The sequence below is a fragment of the Knufia obscura genome (assembly GCF_036327395.1).
Source record: "Knufia obscura strain CCFEE 5817 isolate CBS 148926 chromosome Unknown scaffold_6, whole genome shotgun sequence".
Classification (NCBI taxonomy): Eukaryota; Fungi; Ascomycota; class Eurotiomycetes; order Chaetothyriales; family Trichomeriaceae; genus Knufia; species Knufia obscura.
The window spans coordinates 205,770-227,061 of record NW_027042692.1 but is presented as its reverse complement, the minus strand read 5'-3'; the positions used below and the strand labels follow the sequence as shown (position 1 = coordinate 227,061).

The 21,292-nt window shown below is 51.7% G+C and overlaps 6 protein-coding genes and 1 non-coding gene across 7 annotated transcripts; 3 read left to right on the top strand and 4 right to left on the bottom strand.

Moving 5' to 3' along the window:
• Window positions 1-502: 502 nt before the first annotated feature.
• PMZ80_005580 (uncharacterized protein) lies at window positions 503-3,673 on the bottom strand (the record flags this gene model as incomplete). Its single annotated transcript, XM_064873999.1, has 1 exon — window positions 503-3,673. The coding sequence occupies one exon, from the start codon at window positions 3,671-3,673 to the stop codon at window positions 503-505; it is 3,171 nt and encodes a 1,056-aa protein (XP_064729721.1).
• A 1,447-nt stretch (window positions 3,674-5,120) lies between these two features.
• Window positions 5,121-8,966, bottom strand: PMZ80_005579 (uncharacterized protein; the record flags this gene model as incomplete). The annotated part of the gene is made up of 1 exon (XM_064873998.1): window positions 5,121-8,966. One exon carries the CDS (start codon window positions 8,964-8,966, stop codon window positions 5,121-5,123), a length of 3,846 nt encoding a protein of 1,281 aa, XP_064729720.1.
• An 818-nt stretch (window positions 8,967-9,784) lies between these two features.
• On the top strand, window positions 9,785-11,452 carry PMZ80_005578 (uncharacterized protein; the record flags this gene model as incomplete). Its single annotated transcript, XM_064873997.1, has 2 exons — window positions 9,785-9,808; window positions 9,866-11,452. 2 exons carry the CDS (start codon window positions 9,785-9,787, stop codon window positions 11,450-11,452), a joined length of 1,611 nt encoding a protein of 536 aa, XP_064729719.1.
• Window positions 11,453-13,143: 1,691 nt separating this feature from the next.
• On the top strand, window positions 13,144-14,233 carry PMZ80_005577 (uncharacterized protein; the record flags this gene model as incomplete). Its single annotated transcript, XM_064873996.1, has 3 exons — window positions 13,144-13,817; window positions 13,868-13,999; window positions 14,053-14,233. 3 exons carry the CDS (start codon window positions 13,144-13,146, stop codon window positions 14,231-14,233), a joined length of 987 nt encoding a protein of 328 aa, XP_064729718.1.
• A 740-nt stretch (window positions 14,234-14,973) lies between these two features.
• On the top strand, window positions 14,974-16,581 carry PMZ80_005576 (uncharacterized protein; the record flags this gene model as incomplete). Its single annotated transcript, XM_064873995.1, has 3 exons — window positions 14,974-15,136; window positions 15,191-15,666; window positions 15,715-16,581. The coding sequence occupies 3 exons, from the start codon at window positions 14,974-14,976 to the stop codon at window positions 16,579-16,581; spliced, it is 1,506 nt and encodes a 501-aa protein (XP_064729717.1).
• A 2,140-nt stretch (window positions 16,582-18,721) lies between these two features.
• On the bottom strand, window positions 18,722-19,804 carry PMZ80_005575 (uncharacterized protein; the record flags this gene model as incomplete). The annotated part of the gene is made up of 1 exon (XM_064873994.1): window positions 18,722-19,804. One exon carries the CDS (start codon window positions 19,802-19,804, stop codon window positions 18,722-18,724), a length of 1,083 nt encoding a protein of 360 aa, XP_064729716.1.
• Window positions 19,805-20,802: 998 nt separating this feature from the next.
• Window positions 20,803-20,921, bottom strand: PMZ80_005574. Its single transcript has one exon. It is a non-coding gene; the product is annotated as a tRNA-Ile (tRNA).
• Window positions 20,922-21,292: the final 371 nt, after the last annotated feature.

Sequence of the window (21,292 nt, the reverse complement as noted above, 5' to 3'; positions counted from 1 at the left end):
GGCGCGCAAGCCTGCTTGAGGTGGGAGCGAAGTAGTGGTTCGAGGCTGAGTCATGCGGCAAGTGCTTCGAGCAAGCATGACTCGCGACTGGTTAACTCAATTTCCACGTTGAAAGCTTCACTAAATTACATGGACTAGGATGTTTCAAATGAGGTACTCTATTTCTGATTGTGATCCTTTTCCTGCGAGGGGGAGCGATCGCTGCCAGCACGGCCCGGGTGTTCTGCATCAAAGCCGTGTAAAAAAGATTGGTAATCGTATGCTCATCCGCTCCTGCTTTTCCTGGAAACTATACGCAGAGCGCGTGTGCTTTTCCTGATTATCCAATATGTAATAAACAATAAATAGTGTATGTAGAATGTAGTCCATGATCATGAGTCGTAATGCGCTTCTCCCTTGTATATTTCGTGCGCTGTGTGCGATCCTATTTCCGAACACCGTGCCGACCTGAGCCAAAACTTTTGTGTGCTCGTACCTGATCCGTGTAATTTCCAGACCAAATCTACCTCCCAGTACCAGGCTGCTTCTGATTATCCTTCATCTTCTCATTCGCTTGGCTCTGCATCCTTTTCAATACCTCCCTATGCGCATCAATCATGCCCTGCGTCCTCATACTCTGGTCGACCATAGCTTCCTTCCTCGCCCTGTTCTGCTTATCGTGTTCTTTCCTTAGCTTCTCGGTGCCATAGTCGTGCATTTGTTGCGCGTATCTATTGTCGGCTGTTGTCATGGGCACTACATTCGTGTTGTGTTGTTGTGCGAGTTGCATGCGCCAGTTGGCCATCTTATCAGCACGGTTTGACTCATTGGGGTTGTTCCGCTGGAGTGGCTGGTGAGATTTTCTGACTCCTATGTCATTGAGCCGTGTCTCGGGACGTGTTGATTGTGTACTATGCTGATGATATGGGGATGTGGAAACGACTGTGGGAGGACGATTGGACAAGTCCACGTTTGAGCCGTTGAAGGAATCGGTGCGTTTGAACGCAGAGGGGTACTGTTGTGAGCTTGATCGCCTAAGATCTACTTGGGAACTGGCTGGCGTGTAATAATATTGAGAATTGCTAGAAGCGCGCTTAGGCGCGTTCGGTCGACCTGTAAAATCTGTTGCGACATCTTCGTGGATGGGTGTCGATTGAAGAGTGCTTGGATGCCTTTGCACGGGGTGAGATGTCCTGCGGTTGGCTTTCGGTACGATCGATGGTTGTACTTGTGATTGTATTGGATCGGTAAACGAGCGTCTGTTCGTCGTCGATACTGTTGACGGTGCCCGGGAAGGTGTGGGAGACACTTCAGCAGATTTTGATGCTGGTGGTGCTGCTAACGGCTCAACGAGGTCTGATGTCGGTCTTGGTTTCGCAGGCTCCGGCTGGAGTTCCGGGTTGACCTTGATGCCCACGTCTGAAGGGGCAACCGAAGCGACGGGAGATGGCAGTGGCGGCGATTGAGATACCTCTGGCTTCCCTGTCTCCTCTGGCTTCGGCGATGGAGGAGCCAAATGCGTAGATGGCTCTTCATCTTGAACTGTAATTGAGTCAGGTTCTTCGTATACCGGAGCTTCTGCAGTCGCAATGTGCTTGGCCCACTCGTTCGTCTTGTACGAAAGCACAACATTCGACATTTGGCTGGGAACTTTCTCGAGAGCTCCTTTGGTAAGTACCTCTCCATTGGGTCCTTGGCTTGCATCGCCGCTTGACATTGGTCCTTTCTGCTGCTGGGCATCCGGGTGGCCATCAGCACTTTGCCTTTTATCAAGGCCAAAATCGAAGCCTGACAATCCATGTGTCTTGCTTGCTGTAGGTCGTCGCATTTCTTCCGGATCTGCTTCAAACTGATCAGATAGCCCTGATGGCGATGGAGGCCCCTGCGTGCCAGCCTTCAATGAATCCTCAAAGCTCATACCATGAACAGGTGAGATCAATATTTGTGGCGGTGTGCTGTCACGTCGCAAGTCGTATATGTCAAGCGTTGGCATTTCGAGCCTTTCGTTTTCATCGTCTAGTGTAGCTGCCACAGACGATGCTCTGCTGTGTCCGCCGATACTGGCGGCAGGCTTGATGAGAGCCTCTTGAGACTCGCCAAAGGTTCTACTCTGAGGAGACTTCTCGCTATCCTTACCACTCTTCATCGACTGCATCGACTTGCGCTTCAAGTCCTTCAAGGATTGCAACGAGCTTCTTTTCGTGGCACGAGCATCGTTTTCGGTTAGATGCAGCCTGTCAGCTGTCCTTCTGGAGGATGGTTTCGAGTTCGATGGTTTCAGTGACTGGGTCACATCGGTCTGACGGATGCTTTCCGTGGAAGACGTTTTCGATAGCTCACGTTCTTCGATCCTCGGCGATTTTTGCGGAAGGTCGATGCTGAATCGTTCGGAAGGTAGCTGAGGCGAGATTCCATTAAGCTTCGCTTCCGCGAGTGAGCGATCTTGATCTGCTTTCCTTTCAGACGCACTGTAATCCTCCTCCTCCACTTCTTGAATTGGCTGGACGGGGACATTACTTTGCCTGTTGCTCTTCGAACTGTACATTGGCGCCCTCGAAATGTTGTCCGGCATAGCCGTCATCTCGAGGCTTTCATTGGAATCGGAATTGGGAGTAGAGCCTACTTCTGTGGTCGAAATGCTTGAGAGCCCCTTGTTCTCAGAATTCGCCTCGACCCAAGTATTCCTATTTGGATCAAGTCGGTCTCCATATCGTTTCTCCCACTCAGACCTGTCTCGATCGTTTTGCCGCGCGATATGGCGACCGAGCGCCTCCTCCACCGCATCGCGGCGTCGCCCGTCCTCGGCCTGCACAGCCTGTCGCGCCTTCTGCCGGTCCTGAACCACTTTCCATAATTTGATTTGAGAGATGATACCAATGATAGTGCCGAGTACGATGACGACAGTCTCTACACGGGTACCGCGCGTGATAGGATACGTATTGGTGTTCAGCGGAAACAGATCATCGTTAAGAGCCCAAATGTAGACCCAAAACTCCTTCAACCCAGCTTTCGAGAAGCAATCTATGCCGACAACGAAAGCAGTTGCACCAGAGATCGATGTCGAAAAGATGAGTCCGTATGGTCGGGTATAGTGGCTGAATGACAGTGACCAGCAAACCACGCAAAAGACGCCGATGAAGATTCCTTTGCCTCCAGTATTGGTGATGAGCCCACCAGGCTTCAGTATCAGAAACCACATGCTAAAGCAGAAGCCGCCCAGCAAGCAACCCAAGCCTTCGGTAACTTCCTTGAAGACGAGCGCACCTCCACCAAAGATTACGCCAGACATGACGATCCCAACCAGATATGCGCCTTGAACTGCATTGCTGACAGGCGGATTCAACACGTAGACGATCAGGACTAGAACCGCAAGGCTGGTCAGAAACGCCGTTGAGAGGAAGATGTGAACCCATTTATTCTTGACTCCGATGAGTGCATACACAATACCAGTAAGAATGAGGAAAACACCACCAACTGACAGCGCTGGCGTGATCCGAGGGGGAAGCGGCAGTGCCTCTGCAGTTTCTTTCTCGCTCGTTGTGTCATTGGTGGTTGCATTGCCCGATGCAGTGGGTGTGAGTGTTGGTGTGCTTATAGGAAGGCCATCCGAGACTGTTGCAGAAGGTACCTTGGACACCGCTGAGGAAGCTGTTTCCCGTGGTTCTGAAGAACTTGCGCTGTTGGACGCACTCATCTCGGCAGTCGAGCTCGGGTTTTCAGAAGGCTCTCCGGACGGCGAAGCGGACGTACTTGGAGGTTGAGCTGGTGCTGAGTCTGAGGACAACGTAGGAAGGCCATGGGCGCTGGCAGTGTTATCTTGACGGATGGCAAGATGTTTGCCATTCGGGATTGCGTTGCCATGGCTTGAGCCCAGCACAAGGCCCAAACACAGAAGAGTACTGCACCGCATGTTGTTCCCTTCCTTTGAAATCTGACCTTGAATGCGAATGTCGTTGTATCAAGGGCCACCCATGGACTCGAACATACTGCGGGTCAGAAATGCTGCTGCTGCTTCGTCAGGATTATAGAATGAGAGACTGGACGGTGCATGGGCAAACAGTAGCGGTGAACACTGCGGCTGAAACCATGATGAGAAGTCGCAGGACAGCAAAATCGATGGCCACATGGATGGAGCTGCCATGAACGCATGCCACGCTCGGGTCACGAAGCGCCAGCAGATCTGAACCAGAATCTGCCGTGTTGGCCGTGTGTTCTTAGTGAATGTGGAGATCGTGGGCGGGTGAAGACGACTCAATCCTTCTTTGCAATTCATCGGGGAGGCATGAATGGACGAAATTGCGGGCCTAGCTCGACCCAAGGACGAGTCTCTGTTCAGCCTCAAGACCCGTGGCCCACCGGCCCCTCAAGGCGGACGACGCCGCAAAGACAATTCGGCCAAGATTCGTGGAGTTTCACCCGTTTTTGGCAAGACCATAACCCAATGGGAAATTGATCGGTGTCGGCAACAGGGATTGAGCTTTCGGTAAGGATATCTCGGAAATGCTATCTGGACGCCTTGTCATAATGCCTGTTCATGCATGAAAGTTGTGGAACTATATGTCGACTGCATGTGCTGATGCAAGAGTTATCGCAGATACTCCAGATACGATTGTCGAAGCTACTGCTGTTGACTGTGCGTCCATGCAATGCAGCTTCTGCTTTCAACAAGTTGGTCTTCCCAGGTGAGAATCAGTGGTCGTTAGGATTAGGCACACGCCAGGGGTCGGTCGTGTCGGGAGATTGAAATGGAGACATGATCTGGCGCTAGAAAAGGCTACTGGCAAATGATATTGGTGGTCTAATTTGAGTCGACAATCGCTTCTTGGTTGGCAAAGTTGATCTGCGCAAGTGTTTCAATTCTGTCTAACCATCGCGCGTGGACCTTCGCATAAGTCGGTCTTGTCGTATGCTGTCCAACGGAGAAACGCTCCGGACGCGACTTCGCAACCATTTTGCCACGTGTAGAAGAACCACCAATGATAATGAAAAATTCGCTGTTATCGTGGCCGCGGACGCCATGTCTATCGATATCGCTTATCGTTGGTGCTGTGATACTTGTCGTGCCGACTATGAAAGAGATCGCTCAGAACGCTGACAAAATTCAAACATTAGGAAACCTCTTCCCGCACATCAACCCGCCATCAAGGATTGTCCTTTTGTCGCTCGAGAGCCTTCTGTAGAGACTCGAGCCTTTCTTGGGTAACCCGCACCGCTTCTTCCATCTCCTTCATGCTTCTCTTCTCCTCTCGAAGCTTCGTTTGCATGTCCTTACTCTTAAGCAGTTTCTGTCGTTGCTTAAGCTTCTGCTTACTCTCCTTGCCTTGAGATGGTTCATCTTGCAACTTGTCACGGATCATGGAACCGTCCACACCGGCTCTATCTTGCAACCAGTCCCACAGATCACTCTCCTCACGCCGCCATAGGTCATCGTAATACGTTGTATGGTCGAGACGGCCTCGAGAGAGTGCCGTCGAGGGGAGATGGGATCCTCGAAACCACATCCAGAGAACCATGATCCCCAGAATCGACACGATCATGTTCATCGTGACGAAGGGCTTCACTGGTGCCACGATCGGGCCGAGCGTCGGCCGCAGCACGTCAAACACTCCCCAGTCCTCTTCTTTTCTTGATTGTGGCTGTGGCGAGTCACTAGTACCCTTCTTCGAGCTCTTCCGCTTCTTCTTCCCACCCTTCAGAACTTTGCTGCCAGCAGTCGCTGCTCTTGACCTACCAAGTGCACCCTTCAACGTCTTGACGAGGTCTTCTCCATACTGCTGCTGTCCATCCAACGCACCCTTTTCGATCGGTCCTTTCAGCCAAGACTTGGCAGTCCACTCAATCGTCATATTCATCTGGAACCTCGTGGCATTTCCAGGCGCCCAAGTAAGGCAGTATCGAGTTTTCGTGCTGAAGGCACTACCGCTTGGTACATCGGGTGTCTGCGTGGTACACGTCACACTGACTGCTTTCTCTAGGTCGAAGAAGTCCAGGTTCTCGGTTGTGATGCAGGTGGTTTGCTTCGGACCAATGCTACCTCCAAGTGGTTTAATGTACTGATACTTTCGTGATTTTGACTCGTTATCAAGACCTTTCTTGTCGTCCTCGAGCTGGAGGTCTTGTGCTTTGCTCACACCATCCACCAAGAATTTCCGTACGAAAGTTGTTGACTGTGGTCCGTAGAGTAGCGAGTATACCTTTCCCATTGGGGCTTGAATAACCTCGTCCTTGATAATCTTGTCATAATGTGTTGTCGAGTCGGTGCACTCGGTAGGCGCATGTGTAGCAGGGCCTGGGAAGTCCTGCGCTCCATCCGTGGCTGCCACTATTGGCGCAACAGAAGTTGTCGCGTCGCCACTGGCGGGTGCCACTGAGCCTGCAATGGTCGGGCCAGGACCTTGTGCGGTGCCACCAGACGGTTTCCTGCTGAGACTCTTAGCCTCTACATACTCACTACCCGCCCTACTACCACCGCTGCTTGTACTGTGATCACTGCCATCGTCGTCGTCAGATCCCGATTCTTCCTCACTATCTTCTTCACTAGCTTGAGCTTCAGCCTCTTCATCTTGCTGCGCAACATTATCTACGCTTGAAACGCCAGCTGCTAGTTTCTGTCCATTCATGCTCTTCTGGAAGCTATCAGGATGGCTAACGCGCCAGATCCCAATCATCAGGTCATATGTCGCTTCCCTGCTTAACAAACTGCGGAATGTATGTCGAGCATGTAGTGTTTGCACGGCTATCGCGTTGGGGATCACGATTGCCGTGTTTTCCTTCTCTATGCTGACGATCTCTTCGAAGGAGATGATGAGGGTCGTTACCCATCCTAGAATATTGCTCGAGAAGCAAATATGACCTTCTGAGATGTATATTCGTCCAGCGAGCAGAATTTCCTTCTGTAGAGCACAACTGTAATCTTCTATCAAAAAGTCATCGTCGGGCACACTTCGGAATTGTTGATGAAAAGCACGATTCCTCGGCTTGGGAGCAATGGCGAAGCCTGAAAGCTTCGGTCCAGCCCCAGGATTTGTGAGAGTTGCTGTGCTCGCGCCGATCATAGTTCCTATGGCTGATTGTGCGGTGGTTACAGAAGACGTTCTGCTTCGGCGATTGTGGAGTCTGCTTCGAACACTATTAGTGCGTTTGACTCCACTCGACTCACCCTCATGGATGCTACCATTTGGCGGTGTGAGAGTGCCAGATGCGGTACCGAATGTTGACGCAGGTCTAACAGAAGTGACAGGATCCGGAAGCTCGGCGACTGGTGTCGCTTCTCCAGACTTGCTGGATTGACCATATGCTTGCGACACAGCACGTTTTGTAAGGATATCTTCCATTTTGGCTGCAATATCTTCCGCTTTCTCGCCCAAGCCGTTATTAGTACGAGATGGCGAAGGACCCCGCTCCTCGTTTGAAGCATCGATGCCCAAGTGACTGAGATCCAGGTCGCCGGAGCCCAGTGTATTGACTGCAAGCTCCTTCTTTGGCATTTCGTCTTCTTTCGCAGGATGTGTGGTCTGTTGCCCATTGATAGGCTCTTCTGATAGTTTCGATTTGCCCGGTTCAGATGCATCCGTGCCAGAACGGCTTCTGTTCTGGTTAGTCATATTTGTGATGGACGTCGCAGCATTTTGAGCGGCCGACATCCAGGACGAAAAGAAACCGCCGCCACTAACGTTTCTAGAACCTGGGATGCCGCCAGAAGGCGTGGTAGCTCTAACCTTCTCGATGGTCGGCGTAAGAGGCGGAGCCATTGAGGACGAAAGTTTGCTTTTCTGATGGCCCATGGCTCCTGATGCTGACCGAACACGTCTATGCACAGGCACATAGGTGCCGTTCTGCATACCACTTGCACTCTGCTCTGCTGGGGGCACGGGTGTATTGTTTTGGATCGGAGAAGCCGTTATGGTCTTCCGGTTTTCGTGGTCCGTTGGCGTCGGTGGAGTGACAGTAGTTGTAGGACCAGCAAGGATCATGCCAGGAGGAGTTTGTGGGCGCTCAACGTCCGTTTGCAGTGCAGGCATAGCAGATTTGGGAGCTGCTGGTTCAACAAACATAGTCTGAGAACGTAACGGAGACGGACCACGCGCCTGTGGATTGTTCGATAGCCGCCTTTCGCTAAAACTTGTGTTTGTTTTCTGTAACTCTGGTACTGGAGCTACACTCGAGTCTGTTTCCCTCCGTTCCGGACTAACTTTTGGACTCTTGCCGCTCCTAGCGAAGACATCCTTAAATCTTCTCGACGGAGACTTTCCCCGTTCTTTGCTAGGGTCAGTTGCTGGCTTGAGCGTATCTGCCTTATCGATGAGACCTGGAAGCGTTGGTATAGCTGGCATCTTCTGCACCGCGGGAGACATGGGTGAAGTGTCCGCGCTTGCTGCCGTGGCTGGCTCGAGAGTGGATGGAAACTGCTCGGTGGAGGCATTTTGGCTGTATGCAGCAGTATTTTGCTCAGCAATGCCGTCGTTCGTATCGACAGTGGCTGTCTTGATCAAGGGCGATGTAGTTGTGAGGTAGCCAGTGTGTGAATCGCGACTATCCAAAGCAGGGCGAGAATCGACCTCAGAATCGACGGTTACCAGACTGCTATGGCTGCGATTCAGGGTATCTGGCCGTGTCATAGGTGGCACATCTGGTGCTGGCTGGCGGCCTCTAGCGGCCTCTTCCTGGGCGATCCTGGTGAGCTCTTCCTCTCTGATCCTCTTGCGTTCCCTTTTCGCGTGTCCTGGAAACAGCTTCTTCACTCCAGCACTACCTCCGGACCTAGTGCTTCCATCTCTGCTGGGGCTTCGCTGGCTCTGAATAGAGGGCGACTTGTGGAGACCTATTGACTCGACTGATCCTCTCTTCAACCCAGAAGCGCCATTGTCGCTTTGCACATCGGAGGATCGCCGCCGGCCAGCGGTAAGCACTTTGCTCAATCGTTTTCGAGGTGGGGAGGAAGGAGGCGGTGACGATAATGGCAGGCTGTGGGCTGACGCGGTCGCCATGAGAGAGGGTAGCAAGCTATTCTGATGTTGTAGAGCACATGTGACGGGGTTAAGGGTCTAGGCAGATGCTTTCTCGCGGCACACGACGAAGTCAAGCCATAGCCAAAGCTGCCAGTATCTTAGCAATGACTGATTGGTGGGCTATATCAAACAGCGACACACAATTATACCAACAAAGGGGTCACAATGAACGTAGTAGATTGGCAAAAGAGTTAGATCGTGTAAGGTTGAATGAATGATGGCGAGTGTGAGTCGCCCTTCCAAGAATGCAGATGGTTGTTGCGTAAAGTTGGATACGGATGAATACGAGTATTCTGTTGCCGAGACTCAGAACTTGACCCTCACAACCCTCTTCCACAGCGTACCCCTTGCGCTCCTCGCAGTGTCATCAGCTTATCACACCGTACAAGGCGATCTTAGCTGCCACATCATCGTGCTTTGGGTTGGCGTGAACGGAAAATAGCAGGCGAATTGCTCTTTCAGCTCGCTAGGTTTGTCCGATCGGGGGCATGGTACCCTGAATGCTCCCTGAAAGGATAGCGTAATCATTGCCGTGGGGTTGTTTAGACCTCCATAGCTCGGCACCAGAAACTGCTTGAAACACGGATCTAGGCTTCAGCCTCCTTGAACCTACAGGCATGACCCGCCATTATCGTTGCTGCCTCGCTTTCGCAATCGTCATCGAACGTGAAGCCAACACCTTTCGATGACACGACAGCTCGATATCACTCAAGGCTCTGTTTGATACTTCAAGCGACAGTCGCAACTACCAGAGAAGCCATGCAACGGTCGATGACGGCTCCGAGTCGCCGAGCAAGATGGAGACAGCACCGCTGACTTTGGTAAGCTGAGTCTTGCGCAAGCCACGGTCTATTTACTAATGTCTGATTTCATCTTAGGCCTACACCCACGCGCGAAATGCAGCCCAAGAACAGAGAAGGTCGAACCATGTTGCTGCCAGTGAGGAACATGACCTTGCTGCCGCCGAGTTTGCAGCTGCAGGAGCAACCACTACAGACAAGGAAGCAGTGCGGGTGTTGAAGTTGCTAGAAGCGCATCATAGACATCTTGGTCAAATCCTCAAGGACGGTCACACCAAGCCAAGCCAACACCCAATTTCTACCGACAAGTCTCTCGTGACAGGAGAAAATGATGCTTCGAAGGAAGAAGCGACCCACGCAAATGCGCAACCTCCCCGGTTAGCACGAACAGGCAGGAGCACTGGCCCGAACCTTTCCAGCTCGTACGCTAGCAATCTGGCTTCCGCAAGAGGAATTCCAAACGTAAGACAGAAGAGGACAACTCCCGTATCTCCACTGGTCTCAAATGAACATGCAGATGGCACCATCACGCAGGATACATCAGAGCAGGGGAGAGGCACTTCCACGAGTCATGATAGACGACCATCCACGAAGCCATCGTGGGCTCCTCCTGAGCCCGTGTCTGCCAGAGTCACAACTGCAACTACAACTCCAGACTCACCGTTTGCTCATTTCTACAACAAATTCGAGAGCGCCATCTCGACCTTGACAGCACCCTTAGCATTTGCCAGCCTGCCCCTATCACAGTCTGCTGACCCTACGCCAGACGCAAAGGACACAAAGCCTCCTACACAACACTCTCCACAGTCTCCTCGGAAGGTCTCGTCGAAAGCAGAAGCGTCTGTCGCATCCCTGGACTACTCGCAGATGATCTCGAAAGCCGCTCTGCGTGCGGTTCAGGACAGCAACGACTCGCATCATGGCCGTGCACCTCACGAATCATTTATGATGGTTCCCACCTCAGGAGGCACAATGTCGTACGCTGACATAACGGCAGCGAACTACATAGACAGGCAGATCCATCGACAACATCGCCGCGAAATGTCAAACAACTCGAACGATGACTTTGTGGACGCTTCTTCCCAAATTCTTGCTGGGCCGTCTTCATCTATGTTTGGCTCACAAGCTGGACCGATCATGCGGCGACCAGGTCAATCCCAGGCTCAACATCAAGGCAAGACAATGGAGGAAATATACCTCGAGAACCAGATCTTGCGACGGACTCTGAACGAGACAGCAAAGCGTGTGCAGGGCTATGAGATGATGGCACAACGGCAAACAGAAGCTCTTCAACAGTCGATGCGCAGCCTCAATGCACTTTCGCCACTAGCGACACCCGAGAACTCGCGTGGTAAGGCGGTAAATCCGGCTGGGGCAGCTGGAAGCGATCTGCGCGTGGCCATGCAACAGAAGCGCATTGAAGAGCTTGAGGCGCTGATGCAGAAGAATGAGAAGCGCATGGGTAGAAGAGAGGAGGAGAACGCGAAGTTGAAGGAAACCTTGGGCAAGTATAGGGAGAAATGGGAAGGTCTCAAGGCTGGTGCTAAAGCGAGAAGAGAGCAAGCTGGCGGAGGGGATAAGCTGAGGAGAGGCAGTAGCGCTGCTACCACTGCCGCCGCTGCTTTGAGTCCCGCGAAGGATACAGGACAGGATGATGGGACGTGACCTGAGTCTGTGTAAACAACAAACCAGGCTTTGCCTTTGGCATATGCAATACGCTATGGAGTGAAATGCTTACAACCTGCAATATATAAGTCAACAATAGCTGCTGCCGCCAGCCAGACCAGTCGGCAACGGTGTGGAAGAGGACAGTCCTCCCCTGTATTGAGCCGAGGGCGTGGACATCGAGTCTGTAGGTCATCGCGTCGCCCCTGGTCTCTTTAGCATACTTAGCTATATGCTATCGAACATATATGTAGTGGTTACTAATTGCTAACAGCAGACAAAGACTCTCTGCAGACTGTCCTTGCATAAGGCATCATCCGTGGTATCCCTACGCACGTGCAATTATCGGGTACGTGCCTCACGAGTCAGGTTTTCTCCGTCCCAATCGAGCTGCCGCACCTTCCTAATACGGTAAATGTACATATCTTCGAGGACCGATAGCTTCACATATCCGCCGCCATAACCACTCGGCCGCCAAGAAATGATTGCCATCCGAGTCTGGGAAAGTGCATCGCGATGGACGCATTCATTTTCATTCATCTCTCTGCTTTCGTAGCACGAGTTGAGGTCCAAACATTGACTCATCGTCTCTCACAGAGTGGGAAATGCCAAAAATTCGTGTGTATCGCCAGGGATTTGCCTGGCATTAACGAGCAGAAAGATCACTAGAACGCACACGTCTTAGCATCGCTGAGCTTAAACACAAGAGAGCTTTGAAATTGCTGATTTCACCTTCTACATGCTCAGTTGTTATGATCGACGGCTCTAGGTCCAACGATTTTGCAAAGGTTGCTGATCTTCAGCTGTCAAGGTGGCGACGACGACAACAGACACTCGAGAACCTCAGGTTCATACAAGCTATCAAGACCATAACGTACAGGAGATTCATCGAGCCCAGGCGCTAGAATGTCTCTCTGGTATTGGGTTAAGTGTCGGCGATCCAATCGAGTGCGCTATGCAAAAGAACACAAAGGCTGACTCAGGGATCGATGATGTTGTATGTGCTTGAAGCAGGGCGAAGCCCATTGTTAAAGTATCTGATAATCACTGACTTCAGGGCAAAACATGGCAGCGACGAATAGAGCAGGACGGCAGCAGACTGGTCCAGAAAAGCCAGAGTCAAACGCAGCAGTGGCTGGCGGTACTATCTAACTATCACACCTGCCCACGAGGAGTGCTAGTGGCTGTGCTTCACCATTGTGGTGACGAATTTATCTATTGACGATTCATAGAGTCGAGCCCAGTTGACACGCAGGTATTCACGATCATGATGGAATTGACATGAGCTCGGGACGCACCTCTGAGGTGTGATTGTGTCGATGTACGTTGTTGGCGGCTAGAGACGCCTTCAACAGCAAGGGCCGCTATCTCGCATGTTGAGGCAAGCACGATGGACAGATTGTTGAGGTAAAGAGCTTGAGTGACACCTCAGAGCGGCTTCCCTAGTTGCTCTTGAATGCTTCACTATGACGGAATGTTGAGCACGCAGTTTTGTTGACTATCACCGTCACCAACGAACACTTACAACGAACACACGAGGCGACACTTACATGCCCAACAGGGTATATCAGACTCTGAGATATCCAGCTTCCGACCGTTCCTCCTACACATATTCCAACCCTCTCCTTCAAACCATCTCCAGACTCTTCACGTCCCATACTATAATCTTTGTTCAACTCCAACTAGTCAAAATGGCAAAGGTTAAGCTCTTCAGCCTTCTTGCTGTCTCATTCGGTCTCGCCAGCGCCTGGAATCCGGTTCATCCAGAGGGCACCGGCAAGCCGCACCACTCCAAGAACCACACAACAACCATGCCTCCTCGCCCATACTTGGGTCCAGGCCCTGTTATCATTCCCGGTATCTTCAATCCTGGCCAAAAAGGCAGTCCTTCCTCGTTCGCAGATACTTCGCCCGTCAGCGGCATGACCACAAGTCATCCTCTTTCCACGGTTACTGCTAGTCTTTTCCCTGGATACGAAACCGGGAGCACGCCTGTATCAACACACAGCGCTCTCACTGCTCAGTCGAGTGATGGCACTCCTGCATGGCTCTCATCGATCTTGTCTGCGCATGCCGAGAGTGAGACTGAAACACCTTCCTGGACCATGCCGAATGATTCAGGCCACACCGTTCCTCTTACGATTGCCACTCCTCCACCGATCATGGCGTCCTCCAGCATGGTACAATCTCAGCCACCGACCACCCTGACCACTCTACTCAAGCCTACTAATGGCGAGGCTTCCTCATCTTCGACTGCTACTGCTCTCTCCAACATCGAGCAGCCACATGCTCCGGGTTTCGGAACGACCACCAACCCTGCCAACGTCCTGACAGCACGACAGTGTGATCCCAAGTCTGATGGATGGTAAGTTCACTGTAAGTGAAGCAGAACAGACTGAATAACCTATTTCACAGTACCGCCTGTTCCAACTGCTGTGTCCTCAAGTCCAATACTGCCGGCTGCGGTCAGCCAGCTGCTGTCACAAACGTGATCACAGAATATCAAGCCTGCTTCAACATCGGCGGACTAGGCATTGGCATGTGGGCGTAAGTTATGCATAGTCCTTGTCTCGTGGAAAACGCTAACTTCGAGTCAACAGTATTTGGGCTTCGGAGTGCTCCGCCAATTTCGACTCCTGCTATCTCTACAACGAACCCAACTGTCCAGGACGAGATATGATAACAGATGCAAGCAAGGTCCGCAAGGTCTTGTTCCCCACGACGTGTCAAAATTATGGCCCAGATTTCTATGTCGCGAGTATGATGTGCTTCGGCTTTTGAAGGTATTAGAGATCTTGTTCAGCTGTTTCAACGATACAGACCGAGATATGGAGAAGCTCGCCAAATGCTGAATCAGCTTGTGGCATCTGAAAGACGAATACAACCATGCGTAGAGAACGTGTAGCATTCAAAGCAGAATCACAGAGCATAGATGTCGGCGAGACAATGGAGCATAGATAGATCTCATTCGCGGAAGGTCAGAAAATGGATACGGATTGCAACTTGAACCGCAGAATGCCAACCATACCTCTAAGGCCGTCTTCTGATTGGCTGTCCAGGCCAGGGGTAGCGGCATGAGATGAAGTGGGGAACCAAGTTCTGGCAGATCTTCATCCACAAAGGTTGATGCGTGACCACCCTCTCCCACATCGATGCACGCTCATCTTCGCTCCATCTGGTAATGATTGGAACATGATCTGTTCGCTTGTGTTGCAAACAGACATGAGTATGAGACTCCTGCTGACAGTTTCTTCTCGCCCGCGACAGCCCAACGCAAAGCATATTCTTGACGCGGCCCTACCTTCCTTCTGCGACAAGCGCAGTCATCCTTGGGCAGTGGCTTCCTCATAACCTCCGGACATATGATTTGTGTGAACTGAAGGAGCTTGCCGTTAGACCTTAGTTGACCTGTTCTCTAATTCTCGTCTTTGAGACCCGCATCACGCCGTGTGTTCTGACTGTTGCTTACTTATCTGTGGTGAGGCTCAACCTTTCCAATTAGCAAGGTCAATACCGGAGCGATGGCACAATCAGACACCGTGCCGATCTGGCAGCGGCTGACCTGGCTCGCTTTTTGCTACACGTTCGGCGTCTTCAACTGGTTCCTATACCTTGGACTGGCTCTCCAAAGCGGTACCTTCTTCAAGAAAGACACGGAGCAAGATCGGCTGCGATTCGCAATATGTTCGTCTTCTATCGGAAAGAAACATACATGAGGCATAGCTTACAGTACCACAGCACGAGATCAGTTCTGGAATCTCTCCAAGCAACCCCTCCCAGGCTTCGAACATGCCTTCTTTAAACTCCGTAGCGGGCTGAAATTGCACTACATCACGAATCGATCGAAGAAAGAGAAAGGAAATGGCAGAGGCAACCTTTTTGTATTCCTCCATGGCTTCCCAGATAGCAGCATGGTGTGGAGGCATTGCATGCAAGAGCCGGCTATACCTATGCATTCGGCACGACTTGTGTGTCTAGATCTGCCGAATTATGGTGGGAGTGATACCTTCAAGGAGCCGGATACAAGTGTGCTCGAGGCAGTTACAGAGTTCATTATCGCTACGAGAGAACAGCACGAGGACGCTGCAAGCGATGAACACAAGGACTTCAGTACTGTCATAGTTGCTCACGACTGGGGCTGTGTAATCGGCTACAGACTTGCTGCCGAGGCTCCTCAACTTGCTGATCGATTCGTTCTGAGCAACGGTCCTCATGTAAGTTAGTATCTAGTCTCTTCGGATTTCTGCTAATCACGTTCCTAGATCGGTCTCTCGCTAGCAAACAAAGACCGCGTGCTCGCATCCTCGAGCAAGATCTTCAAGCAATTCAAGGAACACCCTAAGACGAACTTCGGTTGCCTCGCTAAGTCGTACCACGCTATCAAACCACTCCTGGTCCAGCTGCTTATGTTTGGCTACATCTTCGCCTTTCATCTACCCAGCTTCATGGTCAAATATCTTGGCACAGGCGGCAACAAGGCTTTCTTCCGCGGCTGCCTACACCTCGCGCACGGCAAACACGAGGACGAGTGGAAACAGCAAGAATCATTAGCCGCCACTCTTGGTCCTGGTCCAAATGAACTTGCAACGAAGACAGCAAATGGTGAGAGCTATGGCGACTCGATACACGAAAGAGCAGCGAGCGTCGGTGTCCTATTCTGGCATATAACAGCATATTACCGCAACGGCCTAGCAACGAATCACTGGGAGAAGTCGCTCGAGACAATCGCAGATCTTTACAACCTCGAAAGTGAAGCTGAGTCATCCGCATCAGCATCTGTCTCGCCAGTCCGACGACGCTCGTCTTCTTCGGCGTCCTCTGGATTGTGGGTAGAGCAATACAACGGTTCACTCAAGGTACCGAGCACGATACTCTGGGGCGAAAGGGATCGGGCTGTGGGCAAGGCTATCTGTCTCGATGGTATTGGTGATTACCTTGCTAGGGGTAGTGAAGTTGTCATGTTGCCGCAGACGGCCCATTGGGCGCCGGTCGAGAAGGAGTCCAGAGCAGCTATCGCGAAGGTGATCAGTGTTTATGCTGCTACTGGACCAGGTGATGAACTACCGGTATATGTCACGAAGGAGGTCGATTCTGTATATCCTGGATCGGTGAGCTTGATGAAGAAGTGATGGGTGTGCTACGAACTGGCTAGTCGTGAACAATGGCGGAGCCTGCAGAGGCGTGAAGTCACGGCTGTACTATTATAGTTTGGAATGCTCACATTGAAGCAGGGAAGACTCCAGCTGCTGAAAATGCCACATCTTGCAAGCACGTTAGTCTTCATATTTTCCTACATGGGACTGGTACAGTCCGGCGATGACTACAGTACGGTACTTACGCAATTGAGCACTATCTCAGGTCAGGCACATATGCCAGTAACGCAGCGGTATTCATCACCAGCTCATCCTACCTCACCACATTCGGTTCACACGACACAGTAGTAGCCACATCTCCTGATAACAACGCTCAGGTAGCCACATCAATTGACAACATAACATGACTCTGCTGGGAAGCGATGTCGCTGCGGCACAGAAGCGGGGGCAGGAGCTGGAGCAGCGACGGCTCGGGTTCCTCGCGACAGAATGAGCATGAAATTCATGTGAGAATGTCGTGACGGACAACTCGGTGTATGGAGTCTTGCTTCAGGCTCACTGGGGAAGCTATGATGTTGCGTGGTTGTTCTCCTCTACTACTGTGTTGCAGTATAGAGGAAGAACAAACTACACACATGGTGGTAGAGAAGGTCAGGAGGATGTGATCACAGTACCGCTCAGATCTCGCTAAGGTATGGATCAGATATACGTTAGGCATCCGGCCGGGGATAAGAGTGCTGCGCGGACTGGACATGATCGGTATTGAGCTCGTGGCCGAAGACCGCGTTTCATGCGACTTCGGATTTTCTTGGTCATCTCTTGTTGTGACTTGATGAGGTTCTCTTTCTCGGTGATTATCTTGTCTTTGCTGTTGACTTTTTGCTTCGTGAAGAGCAGGTTATGAATGTTTTTTGTTGTATGGTTGCGGAGCAGCAGGGATTGATAAATGCTGTGTTGAGCACGACCTATCCACGGTACATATGTGCATAGCATGCCTCAATGACTGACTCTGCGTTGTTGGGGTCTCTGAAGACGTACTGTTGACTACTCTAGACTGCTCGAGTGTTGGTATTGGTAGTTCGCCACGGTGACTTGCTCTCCAGATGTCAAACTGAGCTCTTACCATGATTCATCACCTCGGTACCTGTCTGCCGGGGTTCACGGTCCTAACCCCTCTGATACGGGCTTAATGTCGCCTGCGTACGCTGACGTGCTCTTGAAGCGGCAGACCACTTCTGTTCGAACGGCAGATGCATTTCTTCTGAATTTGGCTGTGTACTTGCGTGGTCTCCCGATCCTCGTTAGCTACTCTCACAGCTGGTGTGCTCCCGAAAATGAGACACAGTTCTTTCTCTGCGGGAGGAGCAGTCGCGTCGGTAGAAGATCGGACTGTGCCCGTAAATCCTCGAACTGCTTTGCTGACGGGCCTGGATCTCCGAATGGCTCTGGCGTGCCCCTGGTGTACAGCTGGGTGTCATAATACAGCTTGACCAAAACCTCTTGTGAATGTGATGGTTCCCAATCTATGCTTTGAGCTGTCAACTTGTGGTCGTTGGTGCCAGCATCGGCGTGCTCCGGTCAATGTTGAACCAATGTTATTCGGTTCGTGGTTAAATAAACTCCGCGGCTAGCGCTCTGCTCATCGATGCTTGACGGCTTTATCTTTATCGAATGTTGGTGTCTCTCGGCACAGGTGTGCTTCTGAACGTTAAAACCCAACTCTGCTTACTCGGCTCATTCATCCCTTGGAGTGTCGGCTCCTGTCCAAGAATTGCTCCCGAGTTTTGCCTCACGCTTGTCGACTTCTGACACTGGCGCCCTCCCGAAGATCGAAAACCGGCTCGAGTGGTCGAAGGCGAGGGTACTGCTTCTCGAACACGTCAATTGAGCCATTCCGGTACTGGCGTGCTCCTGGAGTTGGGACCATGACTCGTTCGTCCCACAACCTCAAGGAGCCACCTGAAGCTAAGTGAACAAGATCGGAACTGTTCAAAATCAATCTCATTCAAAAGTGATACTGGTAGTGAAGACCAAGTGAGGTAACGATATCAGCCTCACTTTCAGCTCACAAAACCATAAGAATAGTAACGATGCCAAAAAGACTGCAAAGTGACCTCCAAAGCTCCGACCTCACGCCTCCGCTAGAAGCCACAGATACATCCGTCGTTTTGCCCTCCTAGAGCTCCCGGGAGGGCTCCAGTGCTGAAAACCCAACCCCGGTGGTCGCTGTTCTCCCATCGAACCGAATTCTTCCAGTATACATGCCCCGATCGAACCCGCGAACATCCGTCAATAACCGAGACGGGTCGTTGTGAATGTTCATTATCCCGTGGAATGCTATATACGCGCCGCCACGGGCGTCCTCCAGGATGTCCATTCCGCCCGGCCCGGTGAGTCCATCGTAATCGCCCGTAATGAACAGTGGCCGCCCCGCCTTCGTATAGGGACCTGTTATATCTGTTGCAGTGGCGTAGCTGGTGTGATATAACGGTCCAGTGTAGCAATTCGCCGAGTAGAACAAGAAGTAAACACCATCGGAGGTTCTGTGCATTGCTGGCGCTTCTATTAATGGACCATCAATGGCGTCCCGATCAAGTAGCTTGACTGGTTCGCCGATGAACGAGAGACCATCCTCGTTGTCGACTTCTTGAAGCATTAGGGGCGTGGATATGAGTGGCATAACGTCGTTGTTGCAAGAGCCACCGTGGCCAAGACTGTTGCCGTCGATCTTGTAGATGATGTACCGGCGGTTCGTTGAGGAGTCGTAGAAGCCGGCTGGATCGATCGCGCCGCCGTGAGGGCAGATTAGCGGTCTGTGGAGAGGTTCGTAGGGGCCCGTGATGTGGCTGGATACTGCGGCACCAATGCAGTGGGTTTGTGGTTGATGTACGAGGCTGTCTGTGTAGTAGAGGATGTATTGGCCTGAGGGGAGCTGTTTGACGTCCGGAGCCCATACTGCTCCTCCTGTTTGCCATGTCGCTGTTTTCGGTAGGGCGTCGAGGCCGTGTTCGATGGCCCAGGTAGTGTTATCAATGGATGTGGCCACTTGAACATTGATGTGGGCACGGCGGGGCTTTCTGTTATTCGTTGCGAAGGCGTAGGTAGTCCCGTCCTGGTAGAACAGGCCAGGATCAGGGAAGTTAGCAGTGATATGTGGCCCGCGGATGGAGTTGGACAGTCCTTGTAGCGGTATTTCAGTAGGTTGATACAGCTTGGCAGATGCTGGTGCCAAAAGAGCGAGTGTGAGGAGATATGCCATATTCAACTGGAGTACCCCCGGATAACAAAATGTGACACTACAGTGCGCGATGTAGAACTGAGTCGTGGAAGCGACTATCTGAGTGTTGCTGGCGTAACCCCGAAACGGGAATCGCGACCTACAGAGTGCTCTTTCCAAATTTGCCAGAATTCTCCTGGCGTGCTCCAGGAGACCAAAAAGCGCAACTCCAAAATCACAAAAATTTGTTCGCAACAAAGCTGTGACAACGATTGCGTGCTGCTGAATAGGACCAGTATGGTCTCACTCGACCACCGAATCTATCTTCGCCGCGAGATCACAAAGAGCCACAAGCGCTTCAAGCCTGAGGTGCCTCAGTACTGCTCACTGGTGTCCTCCCGATCGCTCAAGGCGAGTCCTCACGATGCTCGACAAAAATCCAAGAAGCTTGCTCCAAATAGCGCTGCCTTCACCTCGATACGGAACGGATCTCACGGTACTGGCGTGCCCCTGGCAGCTCAAAATTGGCTGTTTGAGGTTCCGAGAGCTGTCCGCAAGCTGCCTCGAAGATATGACCAGCACTGTACCGCCGCGAGTCGATCAGCACAGCGACGGCACGCTCTCAAGTCCAGCTTGTGACCGTCGATGATGTACTATCCTGAGATCGCTGTCGCTAGGAGTAGCTCGTTGGCAACTAGCCGCTAGCGATCTTTCCGAGGCTCAAAATTCGTCCTTTCAGATTTCGGCAGCAAGAAATTCGAAATCTACCTCAAGCAATGAGCAGACTTCTGTCAACAAGCAAGGAGTTTCGTGGCACTGGTGTCCTCCATGGGGTTCAGAAAGTGTTGTTTCCAAAAACGACAGCTTGCCATACCCAGCTGAGAAAGCCGCCAAGAAGTGAACGACTCTCGCCCTCTGTTGTTGCTCAAAGTACCCTGAACCATACTATCCACTTCCTAGACCTCGGCACTCAGCCTTGGCGACTACCCCGCCGTCGTCGCCACCATCCCCCTCCAAAAAAGCAAAAGAAGAGATGGTTTTGCGCAAACCGAGACTCGAACTCGGTCCTCGAGCATGGGAAGCTGGGGGTATGTTAGAGGATACACGGCATCGGTTCCAGTCGTATTCACCTCGAATTCTACCCTTAAACTATTTGCGCCGACTTCATTGTCGACGTCCATGGTACGCCAATTTGTCCCCACTTTTGGGGTTGTATTGCATATATTCCACAAAACAACCTCTTCTGCACAAATACGGTTCATCTACCCTTGCAAGCAGCATCGGACCTCGTGTATTCGATGCGTGATCTCACCGGACAGTGAGTATTGGTTTCTCCCTTCGTGATCAAAATCCGCCCACAGCTTTGAACAACCCGTGGTGAAAATAGCAAGGTCTGGCACAACTTTGTTCAGCGTCACGCCTGACAGTCCCAGTCGGTCAATGGTACGCACGGGAATGTATAGCTCTCACTGTCGCTCAGGGCTTTTCTACTATGGCACTTCCCGGATTCATACTTGCTTGTCCAGACCA